The sequence below is a fragment of the Astatotilapia calliptera genome, chromosome 20 (genome assembly GCF_900246225.1).
Source record: "Astatotilapia calliptera chromosome 20, fAstCal1.2, whole genome shotgun sequence".
NCBI classification, from domain to species: domain Eukaryota; kingdom Metazoa; phylum Chordata; class Actinopteri; order Cichliformes; family Cichlidae; genus Astatotilapia; species Astatotilapia calliptera.
Genome location: NC_039321.1, coordinates 5,902,920 through 5,927,787, shown reverse-complemented (window position 1 = coordinate 5,927,787; position 24,868 = coordinate 5,902,920). Strand labels below are relative to the sequence as shown.

At 38.7% G+C, this 24,868-nt stretch overlaps 3 protein-coding genes across 3 annotated transcripts; all 3 read left to right on the top strand.

Annotated features, from left to right (window-relative positions):
- The first annotated feature begins 4,170 nt into the window (after nucleotides 1-4,170).
- Nucleotides 4,171-15,154, top strand: camk1gb (calcium/calmodulin-dependent protein kinase IGb). The gene is made up of 13 exons (XM_026154898.1): nucleotides 4,171-4,395; nucleotides 6,275-6,386; nucleotides 9,618-9,743; nucleotides 9,921-9,995; nucleotides 10,092-10,230; nucleotides 11,658-11,781; nucleotides 11,921-11,996; nucleotides 12,197-12,309; nucleotides 12,397-12,475; nucleotides 13,451-13,538; nucleotides 13,906-14,255; nucleotides 14,343-14,441; nucleotides 14,577-15,154. The coding sequence occupies exons 1-12, from the start codon at nucleotides 4,272-4,274 to the stop codon at nucleotides 14,398-14,400; spliced, it is 1,464 nt and encodes a 487-aa protein (XP_026010683.1). The 5' UTR covers nucleotides 4,171-4,271; the 3' UTR covers nucleotides 14,401-14,441; nucleotides 14,577-15,154.
- A 2,989-nt stretch (nucleotides 15,155-18,143) lies between these two features.
- On the top strand, nucleotides 18,144-19,011 carry g0s2 (G0/G1 switch 2). Its single transcript, XM_026154396.1, has 2 exons — nucleotides 18,144-18,210; nucleotides 18,341-19,011. Exon 2 carries the CDS (start codon nucleotides 18,359-18,361, stop codon nucleotides 18,710-18,712), a length of 354 nt encoding a protein of 117 aa, XP_026010181.1. The 5' UTR covers nucleotides 18,144-18,210; nucleotides 18,341-18,358; the 3' UTR covers nucleotides 18,713-19,011.
- A 346-nt stretch (nucleotides 19,012-19,357) lies between these two features.
- taf8 (TAF8 RNA polymerase II, TATA box binding protein (TBP)-associated factor) lies at nucleotides 19,358-24,803 on the top strand. Its single transcript, XM_026154151.1, has 8 exons — nucleotides 19,358-19,535; nucleotides 21,292-21,451; nucleotides 21,740-21,838; nucleotides 21,924-21,986; nucleotides 22,092-22,216; nucleotides 22,330-22,477; nucleotides 22,589-22,731; nucleotides 24,373-24,803. Exons 1-8 carry the CDS (start codon nucleotides 19,488-19,490, stop codon nucleotides 24,511-24,513), a joined length of 927 nt encoding a protein of 308 aa, XP_026009936.1. The 5' UTR covers nucleotides 19,358-19,487; the 3' UTR covers nucleotides 24,514-24,803.
- The last annotated feature ends 65 nt before the right edge of the window (nucleotides 24,804-24,868 follow it).

Sequence of the window (24,868 nt, the reverse complement as noted above, 5' to 3'; positions counted from 1 at the left end):
GAGCTTTGTTTTACATCCCTTTAATGACATAGTCTTGGATAATCCCTGTTGCGGGGATTAAAAAGTTCACACTGAATGATGTAAGGCGACATGAGTCGCTGTTTTATCAGTCTTTGTCAACAACTACTGCATAATGTGTTGGGAATTGAAAAGCTACTGAAAAGTATCACAATTAAAAGTATTTTATGAAATTTATTTCAGAATTTGTTGTTGCAGGTAAATGATAATGATGGTAATATCAGAGTAAATGAGCTGGGAACAGTTTAATCAGATTCGTGCTTCTTCCTTCTTTTTTGTATTTGAAGATGGTTTTACAGAAGATGTACATTCCTGCAGTCTTTATTTCCCGGTGACCATTGCAATTCACTTAATGTAGATGATGTTTAGATCATGCTTTAAAATGCCCTTCAAAGATCTATCTTAGGGGTCTATCTCACTTGAAGAAGAACTTTGGTGAGGGAACTGAATAACAGAAAACAATGCAAGAATTCCAAAATACACCTGCTAACCTTGAAAATGAACATTTATGCAAAGACCAAATGGATGAGCATAACTTTCTGCAATTATTATCAGAATATTTGATTTTTCCTGCAACCCTTTCATGCATGAATTATGACAACCTCAATAGGATTTCTTTCTTAAGTATTTTTATTCATCTTTAGGCATGACAAAAAGATTTTTGAACTTCACTTTTTTAAACATGGACTTTTCAAAGAGGTTTTTACATGTCTACTTAGGTGGACAACACACATTTTGACTGAATTTGGTATGAAGTGACACATCAGTGTCCAGTGTCGTGGTTTATGTGCAAGTATACCATCAACACTGGCACAAATACAAGAAAACAGCCTTTGAGTCATGACCACTATGCGTGAAAGGGTTAATGCAATGAATTAACTTGTTAAGTTTCCTGTCCTTTCTCTGTGTATAATGTATCCATTAGCAATGTTCCAATTGATTTGCATATTAATTTACCATATCAGGATATATTGATTTTCATATTTTGTGCAGTAGGATCCAAGAGAGAGTGGGGCCCAATCCAACTGACTTTAGGCAGTAGGGTACACCCTGGAGAGATTATTTGTTAATATAGGGCTAACACAGAGTAACAAACAACTATTCACGACCAGTTTGGGATAATCAATCAAGCTTGCATGCATGACTGTTGGAAAGGTGCAAGCAGCTGGAATGAACTTGTCAGGCACAGGAAGAATATGCAGACTACACAGGAAGCAGCAGTGAGTCAGCATATTCACATTCACATGTGTTGCCAATTCTTAAGACTAGCCTGGTAAACTTGACATATTTGAGGCTTGAATAAAAGTAAAAATGTATATTTGCAAATATTTAAAGCTCTGTAAACACCGATTAAGGTGGACACTGAGCAACCTATTATACAGAAATGTGCCCCACAGTAAACTTAATATGAGCCTAATTTTTATTTATAACTGCTCCTCATATTAAACTCTGCCAAAGTGAGTCAAAACATCGTCCTTCAACTCATTCTTAACATGTTTTCCTACTTTCTTTTTTTCTTCTGGATCTGTAGGATATCAACGAGACAGGATATCCCTACTACAGAGATTTCTGGCACAGAGTTCCACCCACCTGCTGCTCAAATCTTTTGTTTGAGCTGGCTTAAAGGAAAGGTGGCCTCTAGGGGAGAGCAGCGAAAACAGTTTGTTTCAAACAGAGGATTAACTGCACCAAAGCCCAGTATGAGATAATAAGGATTATTTTCACATGTGAATTGTCCAAAGCTACACGAATACAAGTCCAAGAATAAAACATATTGAGCTGAAAATGAACAGAATAGGTCCACTTAAAAAATAAATAAATCTAGTCCAGTTAGTCAGTTGGAATATATAGGGTTTAAAGAATATTAAGAGATAAATCCTTGGCTGTACTGAAAACTGCCTGGCATTTAAAACTATTTTTCTGTGTAGCTCATCTCCGTGGTGAAATAACTCTAGCCTAGCAACTGTGCTAATTATGTGGAGTGATCTGTCATCAAACGTGACACTTCCATCATGAAAGGGCCTTTTTACTGCTGACCTATGTGCCTTCTCTTCTGATTAAAGAAGACGTCAACTATTTGTCATTCTTAAAAAAAAATCATCTGAAATGGAATGTGACCATGGCATCATTTTGAACTGGTAACCATGACAACAAGGCCAATTTTAATAGTCTCTGCTGCAGCACATTACAAATGTGCAGGTAGTCAAATCGATTAATTTTCTCCTGGCAGGTTAATATTGCAGATTTGGATGGCAGATAAAATCCTGCAGGATTTATCTTTAGGTTATGTCTGCATTTATTTATTTATCAGAAAGGACTCATAGATTATAAAGGTTATTAAAGCTGAACTGGTTTGTTCTGTCTGCTAGGAAGCCTTTAGCTTAGCTAGGCTGTTTGTGAATAATTAACCTTTTGCATTTCACAAACACTGGAGTGAATACATGAGCAGCAGAGGCCTGCAGTATTATTAGTGTGACCTGTCTGTTGTCATTGCATTTCGTATGGTTCCTTCTGTGGAGGGTTACATGAGCACCTAATGCAGATTAATGCATAAACCTGTTAAGGGATGCCTCCTCAGGCTACAGATTATAATGCAACACTGTCACAGCCTGATGGTGCACTGTGGTTTCAAGCAGTTGGTAGCCAGGTGTAAAATATCTTCAACCTTCAAAAAAGCTGGGACACATTTTACAATGTAAATGAGAATGCAATGATTTGAAAACCTCATAAACCCATATTATATTTGCAATAGAAATTAGGAAACAGATTAAATGTTTAAAGTGAGAAAATGCGTCGTTACAAAAACATACAATCATTTTGGAAAAGATGGTAGCAACACAGCTCCGAAAAGTTAAGAAATAACTAATTTATCACTCTCTAGCATCGCCTCTTCTTTTAACAACAGTCTGTGAACTGAGGAGACGTCTGCTGGCTGGACTCCGGGGCATTTGCCCCATACGTGTCCAATACATTCTAGCTATTGATCAATCCTAGATCTGCTTTGTTATATTTTCAATTTCATAATGTTCAAAATGCTTTCAATTCGGTGAAAGATCTGGACTGCAGAAAGCCCAGATCAGCACCTGGATTCTTCAACTTCAAAGCCTTGCTGTTGTAATAGATATGCTTTTTAGGATTGTCTTGCTGAAGTATGTAAGGCCTCGCTTATAAGAGACATTGTAAGGATGGGAGCATATGTTACTCTAAAATCTCTGCATCCCTTTCAGCATTATTGGTGCCTTTTCATATATGCAAGTTGCCGATTCTACTAATGCACCTCCTGTGTCATCAGAGGTGCAAACTTTTGAAATGAGCACTGATCCAGATGGTCCCTCGCGTCTTCAGTCCAGAGGATGCACTGTCCAGTTTTACTGTAAATATTTCAAATTTAGATTTGTCTGAGCACAGAACTGTTTTCCACATTGCTTCAGTCTGGATCAGATTCACATATGGCTTCTTCTTTAATCTGAATTTCCCGTTGGCATGGTGATAAACAGCCTTGTTTCAGACAGATGTCAGATAAATGAGGGGTATTTTCATAATGCAAACCTGCTCTAGAGTCCAAGAATGAAAATATGAAGATGGAGCACAATAGGTCCACTTTAATTAATCATTAATATTTTACAGGTAGACAAAATGTTTTGAAATGTTAGCTCTACATCCAATTGAATTATTATCTAATTTTGCAGACAAAACTTTAATTTTGACAGGTCACTCATACACCAGGATATTATTTATTACACTGGCAGTAACTTATTTTAATTTAATATTGCTAATTAATTAAATCGTTAACCAATGTATAACTAATGTATATACCAATATTTAGTTTGTTGCTGAAGTCTTTCCTCTTCATTGGTGTCACAGAGCTGCAGAAAATCCACTTTCATTCAGCATTTAAACACAACATTAAAAAGACTCTGCATAACAACCATAACCTGTGTATAAAGCTTTTATAAATTGTCATATTTTTTTTAAATTATTTTATATTGAGCATCATCAAAAATTAGTCGTCATATATTTTAAAATACAGCCTACTTGCTTGTCGTGAGCACGGCGTGGGCTGTTTTACATGAATCGTGCTGTTTTACAATAGGAGGCCGTTTCTACGCAGGAAGCGCAGTTTTCTATAAAACCTGAAACTGTGTGGAAAGATGTGATGCAGCGGCGGCAGCAGCGAGTGCACCAGCCTCAACTGTGCCACAAGTCTCAATGAGCACCTGTGAGACTCTCCGCCCCTCCCATCGACTATCTTCATGGATGTAATCTCCGACTTAACAACAGGTACTTGTAAGGTCCCAGATAAAGTAATCTCCCCAGACCTCGCTGAGCTTTTAGCAGGAGAGTCAGAGCAGAGCTCCAACCGCGCAAAGTCTCTAGGTAAGTCTCAGTCAGCGTGCTGATGAATGAACCTCTTCTTTATTAAATTAACTATACGTCTTCAGATGTCTCACACTACAGTAATTACATCTAAAGAGCTGCAGATTGGAGATTTTTTCCGGCCTAGGATGAGGCAGAGGACCAGTGATGTGTAATTTATATTCTGCGCGTAAATTGGGTAGTTTTTAAACGTCCTGCATCTTGAATAGATCTGTCTTGAGTACATTTATGTGTGTATATTCAGAAGTGTTTCTGCTCAGGCGTGGCAGATGTGTGCTTCAAGCTTGATCTGAATATCTGATCATCCGCCTGTTTGCCGCAGAGTGATCTTTCCACGGATGCCGCAGCGAACTTGGTTCAGCTGTTGGTATGATGCACGATGCTGTATCGCGAGGCACCGCACGGGACATATCTGCTGTCATTTACTGACAGAGGAGCCTGTCTCCGTGCTGCAAGTCACGTCATTTATCGGTGTACCTATGCGTGAGATAACGTGGATTTTCTCTCCCACCTTTTTTTTTTTTTTTTGCACGATGGCAGAAACGTGTGGCTGAGCTTTAAGCGTGAAGTTGATGAATAAATGACAAAGATAAGGTGAAAGTTTTCGTAAAGGGAACCGGATGTATTAAAATGTAAATCACTGATGCAGGTTTTGACTTTGCAAATTAGGTTTTGGATGTGGTTTTGGATCCCCCTGCTGAGTTTTATGTTGTGATCTGTGCTGTTAAAACAACAACACACGCTCAGGATGAAAAGAAGTACTGCAGGGGAGGAGTAAACAACAGGAAACCCCTTTCATATCAGATCCTCTGTGCTCATCACTGTCTACATATGTATTTATGTATATAAATCTGGACACTGGATTATTAGAATAAATATGTTTCTGAGCTTTAGGTTTTGGTAAATTTGCATATGCACTGAATTGAAACTGTTTTTTCTGCTTTATTTATTCATATAATTTATGTTTTTATACCACTGTCAGCAGATACCACTTTAGCAATAGTATACTTAACTAATTAAGATATATTGTCACATTTAAAATAATTTGTTCTAGGCTGTTCTAAGATTTTTTTAGTTTTTTTTTTTTTTTTTTTTTTTACCTGTGATGGTGTCAGGTATACAGATCAGGAGTTAATCCATTATATAAGAGAAAAGGGGGCAGGAAATCAGACTGAGTAACTTGTCCTTCTAAAGTGTTCCTAATCCTCCTCAGTACATTGAGTTCTACTCAACAAGTCATTCTTGTTTTAGATGCTCATCATTTGAGAAAATACAATCATTTTTCTCATTATACTGAATATATTCCTGAGCTGCAAGGTATTTTCTTTTCTAAAAAGTTTCATTTACAACAGTTATAAAGGTTAATTTCTTTTTCAAATGATTTTTTTTTTATGTCAGGAAACAAAAGTGACACACTAGTCTCACATTTCATTCCCATTTGCTTTTAGATTGTGTATCAGCCTTGTTGATACACAGCTTTATGATACAGCATCATGTGGTGCTGATGTGGGCCAAGCCCGGCATAGCTTTACACCTCCCTGTGTGCTAGTTACAGCGCGGATTAGTGCGCTAACCTTTTGTCAGCCAGACAGAGACCGGCTGACAAAAGCAGTCTCACCGGCTGCTCCCACCTGTAGACAGTCTGAGCAGCTCAGCAGACGCGTCAACCTTCATAGCTGCTTTGTTAGGACTTTTCAATAATCCCAGATGACTTTTTTGTTTACATTTACAATGACGAGGAAGCCTGTACACTGAGCCTGGATGGTTTTTGTTTGTTGCAGTTGTATGCAAATAAACTAAGGAAACAAGGGCAATGTGGATCTTTTCCTTTGAGTGACATCTATTCTTCTGTCTTTTGCTTTTCCTTAACATCAAAAAGAATTCCCTGGCAAAGCACCTGCAGACATGGGTCGTCAAGAGGCCGACTATGTGTGGAAGAAGAACACTGAAAACATCCAAGAGGTTTTTGACTTCATGGAAGAGTTGGGATCGTAAGTATCATTTAACTCACTGTAAGATGACTTTGATTAAAGTTTAAAAAATGTTTAAGTAACTGAACAGTTTTTTGCTTCCCTGGCGAATGCTTTGCACCATTAGATGGTTTATTTTACTGATACTGATGTGAACTGCAGTGGCTGGCATGATAATAGCCATCAGCATGCTGTTTGAATTAGAGGACAGATTACTGATTTGATTGGATTAACATGCTAAGGCTTACTGTACTTAAGTATTGGCAGCAAGATGCTCTAACTGTTAGACAACTAGGCTGATTTTCCAGAGGGATCCAGGCTTTGGCATCAGTGCAGCAGTTCATTCACAAATTTTTTTTGTAATTTTTAAAATTTGCTAATCATTGCTTTTTAGTTTTTATATGCAAACAAAACAGAGGAAAATGTAAATATTTGATTATAAATCTGGCACAAATAATAAGACAGTAGAATCGTTATTGAGGTCAGGGGTTCTCGAAGTTTTCATGACTGAGTGCCAACATATGATGGAGACTTGCACAGGAAAAATGTGATAATGTGATAACGTGATATTCTGTGCCGGGTTTAAACAATTAGTGAAGTGACTTTAAATGAAAAAAAGCAGCAGTATTTATCAAAGTTAGGACAGTTTAATTTTCTATGAAGGGAAGAACAGAGCTGGAATTAATGAGAAGTGCTTCCAAGAACCGCTGGCACATTTGCAATTAAAAAATAAAAACTAAATAAGAATCCACCTAATGTTATTGCTTTCTAACGTCTAACTTTGTGCTGTACACATTCAGTCGACACTCGCTCACCTGCGCTCACCTAATTTTTGTCACGGCGGTGATAAAAACCAGTGGCAGTGTTGAGTATTTTGCAATAGACTGGAGAACTACTGGTGAGAGACTAACATTAAATCATGATGTAAGCTAGAGTGCTGCCAGAGTGAGAAAATAGAGCTTACTGTGCTGAGGGCTGAAGAGGCTGCCAAGAGGTTTTATCTAACACATCATCAATGATTGGACTGTGAAGGAGGCAACACCCTCCTGAGCAAAGAGCGTTATCTAATTTGGTTCAGTTCAGTTCTGTTGGTCTACAGCAATTACTTTTATTCCCCCCAAACAATTTGAACACCCAAGAGTTTCACGTAAAAGTGGGAAAACAAATTTTAAAATTACTTGTAATGCGGTTATTTCTGTGGCACCTCCCCTAGAAGAGAAGACAGATTGGATTACTGCTGTCTGAGCCACCCAGTAAGTTTGCTTTCGGTGAACTCTCTGAATGATGCCTATTCCCGGGTGAACATTTTCGTTTTTTTGTGTTCTGTCACAATAAAAGCAAGAGACTCCAGAAGGGACTGGAGATTTTGCAGTCTTTCCCACTGGGCCTCATCAGACATTGTGTAAACAGCATCCTAATGGTTTCCTGGAAATAGGGACTGAGTTTATTCGGGGTTAAGAAGAACCACCAGAGTGCATTGAAAAGCAGTGCGATTTTAGTCTGTACTGAATTCTAAGCACTCAGATTCACACAGTCGGGTGAATTCTTGCAATTTCTGATCGCTCCTAATCTTTTTGATCATGGTTGTTGCTTAGCTTTCATTTTCAGGTCTTGACCGGCAATTTTTCTTGAAAGTCAAAGTATTTTTTTCAAGTAGGTCCTTGGAACAAAAATCAAAGCAATTCAGGGAAAGTAGTGCTATAATGGGAAAGGGACAGCTTGTTCCTGACTGCCAAACTGAGCTGGAATTAGAGTTTATATGAACGTGGGAAAAGTGGTCTGCCGATAGTTCTTGACACCTGCCTGTGACCTGACCTACACATGGTCCGTTGCTGACCTTCTGTGCCTGGAGCCTGCCACCGTTTCCTTTGCGTCAGGGATAAAGCACCTAATCCACCCAGTAGAACAACTATTCCCAGACAACGCTGAAGATAGCATGGACACAGGAGCACAGCGCACAATAATAAGCCCCTGACATGTGAATTGTTAAGTCACAGAGGTCCTTACAAGAGCTTAATTAAACCCTTTGATATTGCTATTTCTGCCCTGAGTTGATTTTAAATTAGATGGTCTCTAAGAAGTCCGTATCAGAAAGTTTCCTTTCCTAAATGATGTAATACGACAGGGAGAAAAAAACAAAGTCATTATTGACGGTTACACAACAGAAGCCTTTAAAGTCTTTAAATGCAATTATGATCTTGTTTATACAGTAAATTAGAATCAAAACCTGTATGTGCAGTTAGCTTAGCTCGACTTTTACAGCTTTAGTATTTATCTATACAAAAATACATATGGTTTATGGAAGGCTCCACACTATTCACAGTCTCTGCAAATTCAGCTGCTTATCTCAGTTTCCAAACTAAGCACAGCTAACCAGCTCTTTATCATTTATTCAACATAAACCATTTGCTCACGTTTACAGCAACCTTCAACTTGACGTTGCCCACCAGAGACGCTTGTGAGAATGCATGTATGTAGATGTATCATGTCAAACTGGACATAAATAAATATGCCAACCTCATAGTACAGTAAGTGAGTATGAGTCAATATGAGCCAGTATAATCAGTATGAATCAGTATATCCGATTGTACTCCTGAGAACAGCACAGGTGAATACACAGCTAGAGAGTAGGTGTTTGCATGCTCAATCCAGGGAGCTTAGTCACCTAAACCAAGCAGAATGTTCCAGTACTGAGAACACATCTGTGTGAAGTAATGTGAGAGAGGACATCTTTGTCTGACGTTTATGTTCTTAAAAAGAAAAACAAACAAAATAATGGAAATGAATGTTCCAGTCTCATCTCCTAACTCTGCAGGAAGAAAACAGCCTATTTCCCAATGTCCTACTAACCCTGCAGCACTTCCTCATTCAGGAAATGGGACTTGCATTATTATATTTTAAATCATAAAGAAAATAAAAATAGGATGTGTCATTAATTAAAAAATAATGTGTTTAAAACATGAGCCCTTCAAATAAAAGTTGGCTGAAAACCAATAACATTTAATGTATGCACAAATTGAGAAACTGAATAGCTTCTCCCAGTTGCACGAGAGCAATATAAAAGTAGACACACAGGAGTCCAATGTTCTGTGTTGTTAATGTGCCCATGTTTTATTAACAACAGCCCTCTAGTAATAAGCGAGAAGGCTTATTTCCCCTTACCAAGGGAGACTTTGTGTGTTGTTTCAAAGCAATCAGTGAAGGCATCATCAGTAATGTATTTTCAATATGTGTTTATGTGTTAATGAGCAGTGGGGCATTCTCAGAAGTTTACATGGTGAAGGAGAAGAAGACGGGAAAAAATTTCGCCATGAAGTGTGTGAAAAAGAAACAGAAGAGGGATCTGAATCTGGAGAATGAGATCGCTGTGCTGCGAAGGTAATTCACATGTGAATTTTTATGAGCCTCCAGCTTTCATCTCTCAGACGTGAGCACAGGAGGAGGATTGCCATTGATGTCGGGTTTTTTTGGATGTTGTTTGGGTTGCAAGTATGTGGAACTTTGTGATAGGTATAAAAGCAATGTCATAATGAAAGCATCATGTTATTTTTACAGAATTAAACATGAGAACGTTGTGGGGCTGGAGGATTTCTATGAAAGTCGAACGCATTACTATCTTGTCATGCAGCTGTGAGTATTCCAGATTTTGTGTCCAATATTATCAAATTATCACCATAAAAGGAAAAGGAGCATATAGTTTTAATGCTGGCGGTGGCTCTGTACCAGGGTTTCAGGCGGTGAGCTATTTGACCGTATCCTGGATCGGGGGGTGTACTCAGAGAAGGATGCCAGCAGAGTGATTCAGCAGGTGCTGGAGGCCGTCAGCTATCTGCACCAAAACGGAATAGTGCATCGGGACCTGAAGGTATGGCTGATAATATCCCAAACACTAGTGAAATATATGGTTTTTCTCCTTTACATCACATTTGACTCATTTGTATCATGCTTACTCCTTAAACCCGAGGGTACATTAGATAGAAAGATAGACAACATACAGTATTATAAAGAAAAGCCCAACAATTTGCCTTCTTGACGAAGCACTTTGCAGCATAATGGAGACCTCAGGGGGAAATTGGTTGGGATAAGGTGACAGAGAAAAGGGAAAAGATGTCCATGGAGAGATGAAAAATGATATGGTGTTTGGCTGGCTGATGGGACTTTTAACATCAGGAACATTTAGCTTTAAAGACAGATATATACACTCAGAGGAAAGAAACAATAATGTGCAATAGCAGGATCTAAATGAATGATATACATGTGGAGGAGACATTCTCCTTACATCATGGGAAATCCTCCAGCAGCCTGAGTCTTTAGCCGCAGGAGAGAGGATTTCTGAAGGCTCTGCCTGCCATTGTAGTTTCTAAACTGGAGGAACCACAATTAAACCTGCTCTCTGACAGCAGTTCTAAAGTGGGACAATATGCTACTATGAGGACTTTAAGACATGTTGAAGCAAAACCAATTCAGTGCTTCACAGGGAGCCAATGAAAAGAATCTAATATGGGCAAATGAAGAGAATCATTTTAGCTACTAACTCCATTGTGTGGCTCAGCTGGAGACTGCTGCAGCAGTTAGGTAACAAGAAATTACAATAGTCCAGCCTAGAAATAATAAATGGCCTGATTAGTTTCTCAGTGTCACTCTGAGACACAGTATTATGCAGGTGAAAGAGGGCCCTCCTGGAGACTTTTTATGTGCAGGTTAAAAGACATAAAGTGAGCTTTAAGGGTTTAGTGGTGCTTGGAACTGAGGTACTGGCATTCATAGAAACTATCTGGTAAGATGGTGTGTTAGAACCGTAAAAGGTAATGAATTACTGGATCTATAACTATCAGCTTATTGATGGAACAGCCTGGCAGAGCCATTGTGACTTATCCATCTGGTAATTATCCATACCTGAATATCATTTACAGGGTCATATGTTGAAGGGGTTTTTAATTCTTAGCTCATCAGAAAAACTAACTTAACCTTTGAGAGAAATTCTTAGAGAAATAATTTGACATAGTTGACATTATTTAGCATACAACTAAAGAGCGGTTTTACCTTTGCAAAACAGTGGGTACCCCAAAGCTCAACTGTTACTTGAAGTCCAGACCTCATTAATCATATAGATAATACTGCTTTGATTTTTTCCCCCTCTTGCTTTGGCTTAATTTACAATATTATCACTTTGACAGAAAGTAAGATATTAAGAATTTGTTCCACCACAGGTGAAATAACTATTTGAGAAGTTCTTCATTGAGGACATCAGTGTGTGAACAGCTCTCATCCCTGCTTTTTTCCCTTGTGCAGCCCGAGAACATCCTGTACTACAGCCAGGAGGAAAACTCCAAGATCATGATCAGTGATTTCGGCCTGTCGAAGATGGTAGACAATGGCATCATGTCGACAGCCTGTGGCACCCCAGGATATGTTGGTAAGAAAACATGTCATTCTAGAGGAATAATCTCACACTCGCTGAGTTAGACCCTCAGAGTGGGTCATACTGCATGTTACCGATGCTTCACGAGCTTTTGAGCAATCACTGATATAGCTTTAAAATTTTCTCTAACCAGCTCCTGAAGTTTTGGCACAGAAGCCCTACAGCAACGCCGTTGACTGCTGGTCTATCGGAGTCATCACCTACATCCTGTAAGTAGAAAGCTATTCACCACCTGCTCCAGATTTTTCTCTTAGTAACAAGACGATCAGATTAAAGGCCCCAGCTGTGTCTTATGCAATGACACAGTTACCTATATACAGAAAAATGGAGCACATTGAGTCCACGCATGTACCATGTAGGGGATTTTTTTCACAGATGCTAAATGTTTGTATTTATTTGGTTTTTTCAGACTTTGCGGTTACCCCCCTTTTTATGAAGAAAGTGAGTCACGGCTCTTCTCCAAGATCATGAAGGCACAGTATGAGTTTGACTCACCATTCTGGGACGACATCTCTGAATCCGGTAATTACACTGAAAGATGGCACACACCGACTGTGTTTCTAATCAGCGTTGTCTGAGCTCTAATGTATCTATTGTTTTTTTCTGCAGCCAAGGATTTTATTCGTAACATGATGCAGAAGAATCCCAAGATGCGCTACACTACAGACCTAGCGCTCAGACATCCATGGTGACTACCACTCATACACTACACTTGTATTATGGAAACTTATTATGCTCCTTTCACCCATGTTGACATTTTTTGGACTTTTTGGCATTATTTATAGTTTACTGTAATCCTTTTTTATCTGACAATCAGTTCATTCACAGTCTTCAACAAGACAATTTAGCATTTTCTCTCTTTTTATCAGATCCTCTATCACATTAGGGACATTTGCTCTCACTGACATGACCCAATGCCAAAAGCAGACAAAAAAAACAGCATTTAAACCTCATTATTTGAGATTCTGATTATATTTAATATGAAAACCCACCCCAAAAGTTGATTCTGTTCATTAGGACGTAGCGTTTTTTACAGTGGGAGAAATGTTTCATTTGCCTAATGACTGAAATTAGCACCATTGAAGGAACAATGGGCTGGGAGTTCAGTTCCTTGATCATTAATATGCAAATTCTAATGAGCATTGATCAAAGACCACTGATCAATGGCCATGAGTACCATTTGCAGAGAGTTGGGGAATAGCTGCAATCAAACCTGCAGTCCGCTGAAACTGAAGACATCACTGAAGACGCTACGTCCAGATAAACAGAATCAACTTTTGGGGATTTACTTTCCTGGATGATTGAGCATGCATCAAGACATGAAAACCCACCATTGTAGTTGTGACAAAACAATAATTACATATTATCTTTTATTAATGACTCCCTTTTTGTAATATAAGTACATATTTTGTGCAGTATAGTAGCATGTCTCGAGCAAAATTCACAACTGTCACTGAATTATTACGTTGTAACAGTTAATGTGTAATAGTCCATAAAATGTCATCTAAGCCTGATCATAAAATAACTTTCTACAATTAACATTTTAGTGGCACTGCACACAGGAGGCATCAATCTTCCTGCCCAGCACCAGTTACAAATGCATTCAGAATTAATCTCTACCTAAAATAAATTTAAGCTTTCTGTGCCGTCATTCGTTTTCCAGGATTATTGGGAAGACAGCTCGGAGCCAGGACATCTACTATTCCGTCAGCGTTCAGATTCAAAAGAACTTTGCCAAGTCCAAGTGGAAGGTTAGTCTGCACGGATTTCTTGGCTTCAGTGTGGTAACCTTACTGAAGACCTGCAGTTTATAGTAGATTAATCGGGTGCCAACCTAAATCCTTCCTGGCCAGGGAGACTTTAATAAGATACTGTTTAGTAATCGAGGGCACTAAGGGCTGATGTAGTGCATACACTGCCTAGGAAATCAAATGCACTTGGCTGCTCAGTGGTAAAAAAGAAGAAGAAAAGATCCTAAAATATGAATCTATAATTTATCAATCAATGATAAATGAACAAGACATTTCATTTAATGTCTACTCAATATCACCATATATAAGGACATCTAAAGTGAAGCTAGGCTATTTTTCAACCTCTTTTTTATATTCGCTTTTACAGCAAGCCTACAATGCTGCTGTTGCCATCAACCACATGAAGAAGCTGCAGCTGGCCCACTCAGAGCAGGTCCTGAGGCAGGCCAGCATCCCAGACATCAGGGTCATCGACGTGTCCTCCCCAACGAAAAACCGGAAACATCTTGATCCAGACAAGGTTGAGCCCAAGGTGCCAGAGGTCAACGGGAGTGTGCAGGGGACACATCACATGTCCTTGCCCACAAGCCATGTTGAACTAAAGAGCCACTGCCACCCACTGAAGACCAGTCAGAGCCATTGCAGTGCACAACACGCACCTACAATAGCTGAACAGGGAAAGCATGTGTACCACTCAGAGCCTGCCAACCTGAATGGGTTTGTAGCTGTTTTATATCAAATTGTGACCTTTGACCTTTTGAGTTTATAATATGGCTGACTAAAACATTTATCTTTTGCTTTTAGATACGGTAAAAAAAACAATAATAGCAAGACCATAACTGGTGTTTGCGCCATCATGTGAAAGCTGCACAGAGTTTACATGGAAATAAAACATTTTACCTGGTAGGTACACTTAAAGCATGTGGATATAATGAACAAATACATTAAACTGTTTTTAAATTACACTTTTATTATTAAACTACAGTTTAATGGTGAAAAATGTATTTCTCACCCTGAATGTATTTCTGCCCTCTACAGGTCAGTGTTGCTGTTTTGACCCAGCATACAGCTGGTTTGCGTCAGCAGCTCCCAGGTACTGAGAACGACAAGTGGTTGATTCAAGCGGTGTGGGAGATCCACAGTCTGTGTGGAGCATTTTATTTTGGAGAGAGTGCCTAGGAAGCTTCCCCAAAACCACACCAAAGTACACAAACCACAACGAAACTCACACGCATTTTTGACAGTATTCAACAGAACTGTGTGATCTAGGACGGAAAGCAATGGATTAAATGGGCTCATCTCTAGCCGGGCTTTGCATGAATATCCATGTTGTTTATGGTGACGATGTTCCTGACCACTGGTTTTTGATGGGGCAGAAGTCAGATCATCCGAACACTTTGTGTTCATGGTTCCATGCTTAAAATAATACACACAATGACGTCAATGACAATTATTGTACTTGAAGAAAACCGCATGCTTACTGCATCCAATAAGCCATACTGATGTAATTTAATATGGTAAAGTTGTCTCATATTTTTGTTACTTTCTTTAAGTTAATTGTTTCGCTAATTTATTTTTTTAATTATTTGCTTCTTTTTTAAAAAAATAAAATAAAATAGAGCAGATCAAATTCAAATTTGAAATAAAAATATATATAACAATGTATATTTAAACAAACCTATCATTAACAGTGTAAATGCCACAAGTATATTCATTAAATGCCATAAACCTACTAGAACTTTTACATTCAGGTAAAGTCTATTGTTAGAAATGTTTATTCACTTATTGTAAGCGGTTTACTTTGGGCAGTCTGCTGTTTGTCTTGGTATGTGCTTTGTAATGATGGATTTAACATATATTAATGTTATATATGTATTATGCTGGGAATCCTGTATACTCAAAAATAAAGGATCTGCATTTGTTTTGCTGTGGTTGTTTTACCTTCACTCCTGGTAAACAAATTAATGGTAGACTTTGCAAAATTAAATTAAGCTATTGCCAGTACATACACTAGCTAATCAATCACAGTATAATCAGCAGGCAGCTCAATGCATGGTCAAGATGAGAATACAAAGCAAGGTGATTTGCAGTAAGTTACTTTGAACGTAGCATTGTTGCTTGTGCCAGATGAGTTGGTCTGCATATTTTACAAAATACTGATCCTTTTTAGCACATTTAGCACCACATTGAATCCTGAAGCTGATGGGCTACAGCAGCAGAAGGCCACACTGGATCCCTGCCAGGTAGGCAACAGGAAACTCCGGCTACAGTTTGAACAGGCTTTGTTCAGACGTGTTTACTTTCTAATAATAGATTTTTTCTTCTTCTTGTTAATTTCTGCAACTTTCTGCAAACTTGCATGTTATTAAGCATCACCCTAATATAAATACACCATATTTGGGACTCATTTAACCTGAGCTAGTAACCTCAGTTAATCTAACCAGCAAGCCAATTAGCAGGCTGTACTTCTGTACTTCAGCCTTTCCAGCACAGTCAGGATTACAAGGAGCAGCGTACTTAGAACAGCACGTTCCAGACGGAGTAAATTAAGCCAAGTAAGCCAACAGATACAAAACATGTCTTTGTGACCAGGTTTAAACAGCTTTTATTATAAGATGTGAATAGGAGTCAAAAGCTGAGAAATGTATGTTGACTTAAAGGGTGCTTTAGATTATTATTCATTTCACCCCATTTATGAATTTCCTGCAAACACTGTGTTACAGGTAAAACACTCACTATTAAAATCTCTGAAATAAAAAAGTCACTGTGTGTGTAATTTTCCTTTCACATATAAACATTTTAAATACTGTGGATCTAAACTCCTTCTCCCCTTAGCTCCTGTTGAAAGAGTTTTCACATCCACATTTGTCATAAAACTTCCCCCTCAACCACAGCATGGTGCCTTGGTGAAGTCCAGAATAGAGACAGACTGTTCATTTCAAGCAGAAGTGACAAAAAAATGGAGCAAAGGTCTCCAAACAGTCTCAACATTTTCCCAGCAGAGGCAAACATAAATGCCCAGAGCTGAGTTGCTCAAAGAGGAACATTATCGACTGCGTAATTATTGCGTTATTACCTGCAATATTTTAGGCAACTCTGCAATCCAAAAGTGGACAAACGGGGTGAAAGGTTGTCCCTGGATTAGCTATGAAGAGTGGAATCAGTGTGGATACTTTTTAGCATTTTCTCCTGTATTTTACTCTGACCTGATGTATTAATATGAAATTCTTTACATAGAATCTTCACCTCCATTTTCAGTTCAAAATCTCAAAGTACTGAAAAAATAATGCTTTATCAAATCAAATCAAATCACTTTTATTGTCACATCACATGTGCTGGTACATTGGTACAGCACATGTGAGTGAAATTCTTGTGTGCGAGCTTCACAAGCAACAGAGTTGTGCAAAATACAAGAATGGCTACATCTGAAACTAATAAATATATGTACAATATATAATAGTATATGCATTTCTGGATGTGTATACTAAATATTTTTCTACGTGTGTGTGTGTGTGTGTGTGTGTGTGTGTGTGTGTGTGTGTGTGTACACATAGTTTACAAATTAAATAGAGTAAACAATTAATAAAATATATAAAAATATACAGAGTTGAGACATTACTTTAATGTAATGTCATGAGTAATCTGTATAACTGCTGCATTTTACTTAGAGAATTATATTAATATGCAATGTGACAGTTACAAAACTAATAATAAGTGTAACTTATTTGGTCACTACCAGCACAGCTAAAAGTCAAACTGGATAAAATGTTAAGCATGATTCATCTGGTGTACAGATGTTGAAGCAATGTGTGGTTGTCATTTTCACTCAGTGATGATGTCTCTGTGACAAAGATCAGACACATTTCCCAACTCGCTACTCTTCTCTCGTGCAGCAGGGAACTGGTTCAAAGTGCAGAGAGTTTGAGACACGTACACACGCATGTACTGTCAGCATTTTGGACAGATTTAGGTACAGGAGCAGAGCAGCTCAGGACAGCATGATTTGGGGGATTCTATTGACCCTTATCTTCTAATGAGGCTTATCTATTGCTGTTCAATAGGGGGTATTCCATGTGTAACCAATACTGTTGTCAGACAATAACTATTAACCAATAAATGGGGCTGGCTTTCCACAGCCTAGCATACTCTTATTGGACACTAATGAAGCTCTCCTGATAAAGATCAATATGCATGGTAACAAAGCACAAACCCAGGACTGTTGTTGTTCAGTGGTCCGTAACATGTTAACTGTCTGAATGTTAACATCCTTTATTTGTTTATTTTTAACTTTTCTTAAACAGTGCCTGTGTGTGCTTGAAGAAGTTAATGAGTACCAACTAATGTTGCAAAGCATTACTTACTGTCAGAACAATATAATGTTTACTGCATGAACTGCACATGCAGAGTTCAGGCAACATGTCACATCACATGCATTTCATCACATACAGGGATTGGATGTGTCTGCCCTTTTACCCAAACAAGTTCTAATCTCCAACAAAACAATTGGAGTACAAGTGGCCTCATGAATATGCATTGTGTCCCCAGTGTGGGCGTTAACCTGGCCCTGCTTGGGTTTAAATATGCAGGCTCTGCCTTTGCCTCTGCCTGCAAAGCCTGATTACTCAGAACGCACAGAAAAAGAGAATAAGAGAGTTTGTGCGTGTGCTTCGACGTAAGTATTATTCTCTTTTTTTGTGGATAGTAGAATTTTTGCATTTTAATTAAATGGATTAGTTGTCAGGAGTAAATCTTTGTTCTCTTTACAGAATATCTGGTTACAATTGTTCCTTTTCTTTTAACAGACTCATCGACAACACAATATGGAAAACTTTGGCGAGATCATCCCATTTGCTAAAGAAATGCTGACACAGAGGCCCAGCCGGAGCATGCTGAAGATCTACATGCTCGGCTCTACTCTGGCAATGCTTGGCATGGTCGGGGGACTGGTAGAGATGGCTTTCCTGCCCTTTGTGGAGAGAGATACTGAGGAGGATGAACCAGCAGAGCTTATCATCCTGAAGAAGAAGGAGAAGAAGCAGGTGCTGAAGCCACACACTGCCTCTGCTGATAGTGAAGTTGCTGATGTGGTGGATACAGTAATGCCCGAGGAAAAAGCCAAATATCTTTTGACTTCAAGGCGGAGAAGCTCAGCCAACCGCTTACATGCTTCTTAAAGAAACTTTCTCCTCTTCACATAAATGGACACTAGAGATGATGGTAATGTTGGTGAATCAAGTCATTGTGCGGAAATGGCCCATTCATTATTTCAAAAATTGGTTAAATGTGCAGTTTGCTCCTGTTGACTGGGTAAAAAATGAGATGAGATACAGTGAAGACTGCGGGTTACAGTAACGTTGGCTGCTGGGCAGCAGATATTTGTGAATGTGATGTGATAGATGTGATGTAAAAGTGGAATGTGTGTGATTAAATTTGTTTTGCACCCTAATAAAAATATATTTTTTTCTCCAAACAATTGTCTCAGACCATGACTTTAATATAATCTGTGGGGTAGGTTACTTCAAAGAGCAGACCTCATGTTATAATTAGCAAAAAGAGAGAAAATGTAACTAAAAAGATGCAACTGATCTTTTAATCTCATTTTTCTTCATTTAATGCAATAATTTTAGAACTATGACTGGAAAATATATTTAAAAAAGTATCACAAATACCCTTTTCCAAGTACTTATTTTGTATTACAAATAACTAAAAGCCTGTTATATTAATTTTACAGCAGAGGATTTTCACAAATTAGAAGCAAGTTGAAGCAGGTGTAATTTTACAGATGAACACTCGGGGGCGACAGACAAACAACGTGTGTGATACGATCGTGATACGGCGGAAATAACGTCATACAGTCGTGCCGTGTTTACCAACGGCGGCTAAACGGTGTTCGGAGAGATACAAATATAAATCTGCTCAAAACAACGAGGAGATTTCCAATAACTGCAGATGGCGGATCCTGCGGTGGCGTCGGGAGGCCCTCTGAATGCGGGAGCGGTAAGAAATGTTTTTTGGGTCACGGAGAGGAGGCGGATGTAGCATGTAGAGCCGGATTCACGGTGCATGGCTAACAGTCAGACTGCACTGAAGTCCTAATTCGATTTAACAACTTTAAATAAATATGATTTAGTCCGGTGAAAGCTTGAAATACGTTTTTATAGACTATAAGGTGGGTTAACTTTATCTATGTCAGTGCTTACCCTGTCTGAATAAATGTTTGTGTCCTTACAGTGACAGGAAGAGGTACGTTTCACATGTTCTTTAGTCTTAACATATGGACACATCCTCATCTAAATTACAGGTGTGAACAAATAGAGTCTATACCAATATCACAAACACTAAATTTAGGGAGAATGAAGGGTTTAGCAACACTTCTTGTATTTTTCATTGATATTTGGGGTAGACCAACAAACCGTTCGAGCGGTTCCCATCTGTCTGCTAACTACAAGGGATGGCTATTAATAATATTTTAGACAAGGTCAGTTTATTTATGTAGCACCTTTATTATTAATAATAAAGTGGCACAACCATTCAGTACGGTTTAGTTTTATTTATATAGTGCCAATTCACAGCAACCCCCCCCCCCCCCCCCCCCCCCCCTTAAGGCGCTCTATATTATAGACAAAAAACCCTACAATAATACAAAGAAATCCAACAGTCAGACCACCCCTAGGCAGCTTTAATGTTTGTCTGTTTTGTTTGGCCTATAAAGTATAAATCGTGCCTATTTGGATCTAAAAATGCTGGCGGAAAAAAAACGAAAATTCAAAAAAATGTTTGATCTTTGTTGAAATCCCTGACGTTTACATGAGCTAACCATGCCACTACGTCTGGATTCAAAATGTTGAGGACAGTCCAGTTTGTTTGTTTGTTGTTTTTTTCCCCAATAAATACAGCAGCAGATTTTAAACGTGTTTTCTGTCCACATGGTTGGGGAAGGTTCAGTGAGCATTTGCAGTATGTGTTATCACTTTGACTCAGAACTGTTGCAGGGTCTCCAGTGTAATCAATGGAGTGAGCGTTGCAGTTTGGAGCTGCTTTAGTACCTCAGGGACAATGCAGCTTGCTGCAGTGGCAAAAATTAAATCTCTCAATTACACAAATATATCTTACAGAAACATGTCCACCATCCTAAGCTCACTAAGAGCTGGATGATGAATTAGAACAATACATTTTAATATTAACATAAAATTAATCATTATAGAATTGATTCAGATAAACAAAACGTCTTTTTAAATCACCCAGAGCCCAAATATTCTCCCACTTTCACCACCGGCACTGGGAATGTTTAATATGTCTGTTCAGTAAGGACTCTTGAGAAATGTTTGTGAAATGTAGAAAATATGACGATTTTGTAGGTTTAATGGCTCCTTGCCACTATATTTGTTAAAAGTCACATTTATTTCTAACATTATAGTAATAGCCCTCATAACTGTAGTGTATGTGCACATTGTTGGCATATTGGTGTGCCCACCAAGCAAAGGGAATAGCATACACTGTGTGGTAAATTTGCAAGGCTTGGGTCATTACTCTCTGTTTGTTTTACTTCAAATTACAAAAGCTAATGTCCATGTGCCCCTTAGCTGTAAGTCAATTAAAGATTCTGGAACCATGTGTCTGTTTATTTAGCCTTTTAAAGAATCCTTTAGTTCCAAGTGTGTTGTGACTATAGTGAGATATTTTTCTCATAAAGACAACAGCATATCTATGTATTTCTGTTGTATACCCTTATTCACATTTATTTTACTTCCAGCGAGGAAGTGCTGGTAAAGCAACTTCTAGCCCTGCAGAAAACTACCTCCTGGCACGCCGTCGCACTCTGCAGGTCGTTGTCAGCGCCCTGTTGACTGAGAGTGGCTTCGAGAGTGCGGAGAAGGCAGCTGTGGAAACCCTAACTGAGATGTTGCAGAGCTGTATGTATGATTTTTAAGTGTACACCATCCACTGGGAAAGCTGTAAATCTTTAAGTGCCACTTTTACAATATATATCTGAACACCAGTGCAAGTACACCTCACTTTATTTAACCTACTTTCTTAAATAAACACCAATGGGAATAATTTTGGTTGAAGTTGGTGAAAAAAAGCTGAGAAACTGACATAACTGAGCCCCTGTAGACTATTTTCAGAGCAGACGTTTCTTGAATTTGCAGTTGGTTGTTGATTCATGTTTACAGAACTGATTCTTTTTTCTCTGTTTTTAGATATTACTGAAATAGGTCGATGTGCCAAAGCATACTGTGAACACACAGCCAGGAGCGTCCCGACACTGTCAGACACAGTGGTCACGCTTATTGAAATGGGTAAGACCTCCTTTAACACATATGGATTAAACGTTGCTAAGGGAACACAATACTGATTCGATTTATTCTGCTTGTGTCATTAAAGGTTTCAATGTTGATACTTTGCCCATATATGCTAAAAGATCACAAAGGATGGTCATAACTGCCCGTAAGTAGGAACTCAGCTCTCCATTATTAGTATTAAAATGAATGACTTGAGACCTTTTGATCCAGTGGTTTTAGATGTGAAAAATGTTTTATTTTTTAATTTCAGCTCCAGTGACAAATGCTCCTGTGACTCCCAAAGCGCTGTCAGCTGGACAGAAGCGCACACATCCAGCCCACATCCCCAGCCACTTCCCAGAATTCCCCGACCCTCACACGTATATCAAAACACCTGTGAGTCAGAACTTTTCCACTTCATCATGGAGATCCCTAGAAAGCTGGATTGTGTATTATAGAAGTAGAACTGTGCTAAAAAGTAAGCCACTTAAGAGTTTTTCTTCCTGTAGACTTTCAGAGAACCCGTGTCAGACTACCAAGTGGTGAGAGAGAAAGCAGCAACTCAGAGGAGAGACGTGGAACGAGCACTTACACGCTTCATTGCCAAGACTGGAGAAACTCAAAGCCTATTCAAAGATGACATCACTACCTTCCCATGTGAGTGATTCTCAGTAAGCTGATCTTTATTTAAAGCCAGATTATGTCTTGTGATTACTGAATGAAGCATGCTGCATTTTCACGAGTTCTGCTTCCTGTGATTGTCATCAGTAATTGCAGCACAGCCGAGCACCATCCCATATCTCAGTGCCCTCCTGCCCTCAGAGCTGGAACTGCAGGCTCTGGAGGAGACGGACTCCTCTGAGCAGGATGACCAGACTGATGGCGAGAACACAGCAGGAAACGCCATTACTGTAAGTCTCCATGTCCGGGACCTGGTGTGCCATAGATATATATAGTATATATGGTATAAACAGAAATTGTAAAGCAAATTAATATCTTCTTGGGATATTTCACAAAATCCTGAATCTTTGTTAAATTAAAATTGTATCACACATTGAAATTTTAAGGAACAGAAAAAAAAATTGCTGCTGCTGGCAGGCGTACAGAATCATCTGATCTCTAAATGTTTGTGGATCTTCTCTTACTGTTACTGTAGTGACAGGGAAAGATCTGTTGCAGATTAGCCTGAACAAATTTAAGTGAGAATCTGATCTATTTCATTACCGTGATAACAGAATTTCAGGGTCATTTTTTTCAGTATTAAGCTCCATTAGTTGCACAGGGTTATCAGATTTTCAGAGAGAATATTGGTCTCAGTACAGATGCTCAAGTATATTAGCAAACACGTGGGAGAAGTTTCTCAGAAAACCAGTAGATTTTCTTAGGAACTGAAAGCTACTCAAGCCTTCCATAAACTTTAATAATGGAGCTTTTGTGAACATTTATTTGAGCTAATTTCGAAGTAAAAAGAGGCTTTATGAAACTGAAGTCATAGTGCATTTCCATGTTCTGGTTGAGTTCTGTTGCCATCAAGACATCACACAATTTAAAGTAATTGTTTTAAAATGGGAGAGTTTTGTTTATGCTGAAAATGTATACTTGAAAGTTGATATCATCCTCATATTTACCCTTTAAATTGGACCTATAATGCTTCTTGTTTATTTTCTACCCTGTCTGTTATAATGGTGGATGCTCATATTAAAGAAGTTTCAAACAAAGATTCAGCACAGGTGATCTGTGAGCCAAAAGCCTGAGCTTTTTCGCTCACAGGGTCTTGGCTCTGTATGATGGTGAGAGAGATGTAAGAGTGGATATCCTTAACAGAGCACATAGCTCTGGCTGTGAGCACAGAAGCCCCAGCCATCTGCAGTTTGTTTAGGAGGTGCTGCCAAATTTAAGGTGGCTGGATTTTTCTGGGGATTGATTTGCTTGAATTTAGGGGGGCATACAAAGAGTCCAGTAAAAGATTAATAAGGATTATTTTGAATGTTGTGCATAACAGCCCCCCTTTAAATGTGAAAATACAGCCAAGGAACAGCTCAGCTTAACAGAGTGACTAGAAATGGGATGAATTAGCTAGCAGCTAAACTATTAAAATAAAGCTAATGCACTTCTGAAGCTAGGAAACGTGCTTCATTCATTTAATACATACCAAAAAATTAAACAAACAAGTAATGTTTCATGCTCTAATTCCTTATCATTAGTATCCTGGTTAATGCTGGAAATCAAACTTTCATTACTTTGATTTCAATGAATTCATAATTGTGTAAATTACTTTCAGTGTGTTGATAGGGTACCCGTGTGTCCATATTGCAATCATTATGTTCAGCTAAGCTAATCACATCTAAAGTGGCATTTATACATCTGCATGAAGCCCACACCCAGAGCTACATCATAACAGGTTGCATCCAACCCTAACTTAACTCTGATTCAAGTTTTCTATTTACCATGTAGTTATACGTTGGTACCTATGCCAACAGTTAGCAAGAAGTTTCCCAGAATGCCCTTCAAATATACCACTGCTAATATTGTTTTACATTTCCATCATTCAGGATGATCCAGGAGCTGACAAAGAGAATTCCATGCTTCCTCCCAGCGGCGTAGTTCCATCCACCAAGGCTAGTGAGGACAATGTAATCGACAATCCGTACCTCCGGCCGGTCAAGAAACCCAAAGTAAGGAGGAAGAAATGAGAAGGGACGAAACTTAAAGAAACAGACTCATATCTGCTCCAGTCTTTGGTGCTTACAACAGTCCAGTCAGTGATTCCCTGCACAGGGGAAGTGGCCCGGGGTTGAAACCCGCTGCGTGAGCTGAGACCAGCGACTGCTTTGCCTCAGCAGCGGGACCAGTACTGCAGACTGACTTCCACAGAAGATGGCTTTTTTTTGTTGTTGTGTTAAGTGTCACTTTTTCAGCTGTTTAAAAATCTGTCCTACATTATTTTGTAAGCAACATCTTTATGTAACATACAGGTCACATAGGAATTCTGTCATTTTGTAATTAAAGGAAATTAAGTTTCTTTTAAAAAAGAAAAAAAAACCTTAC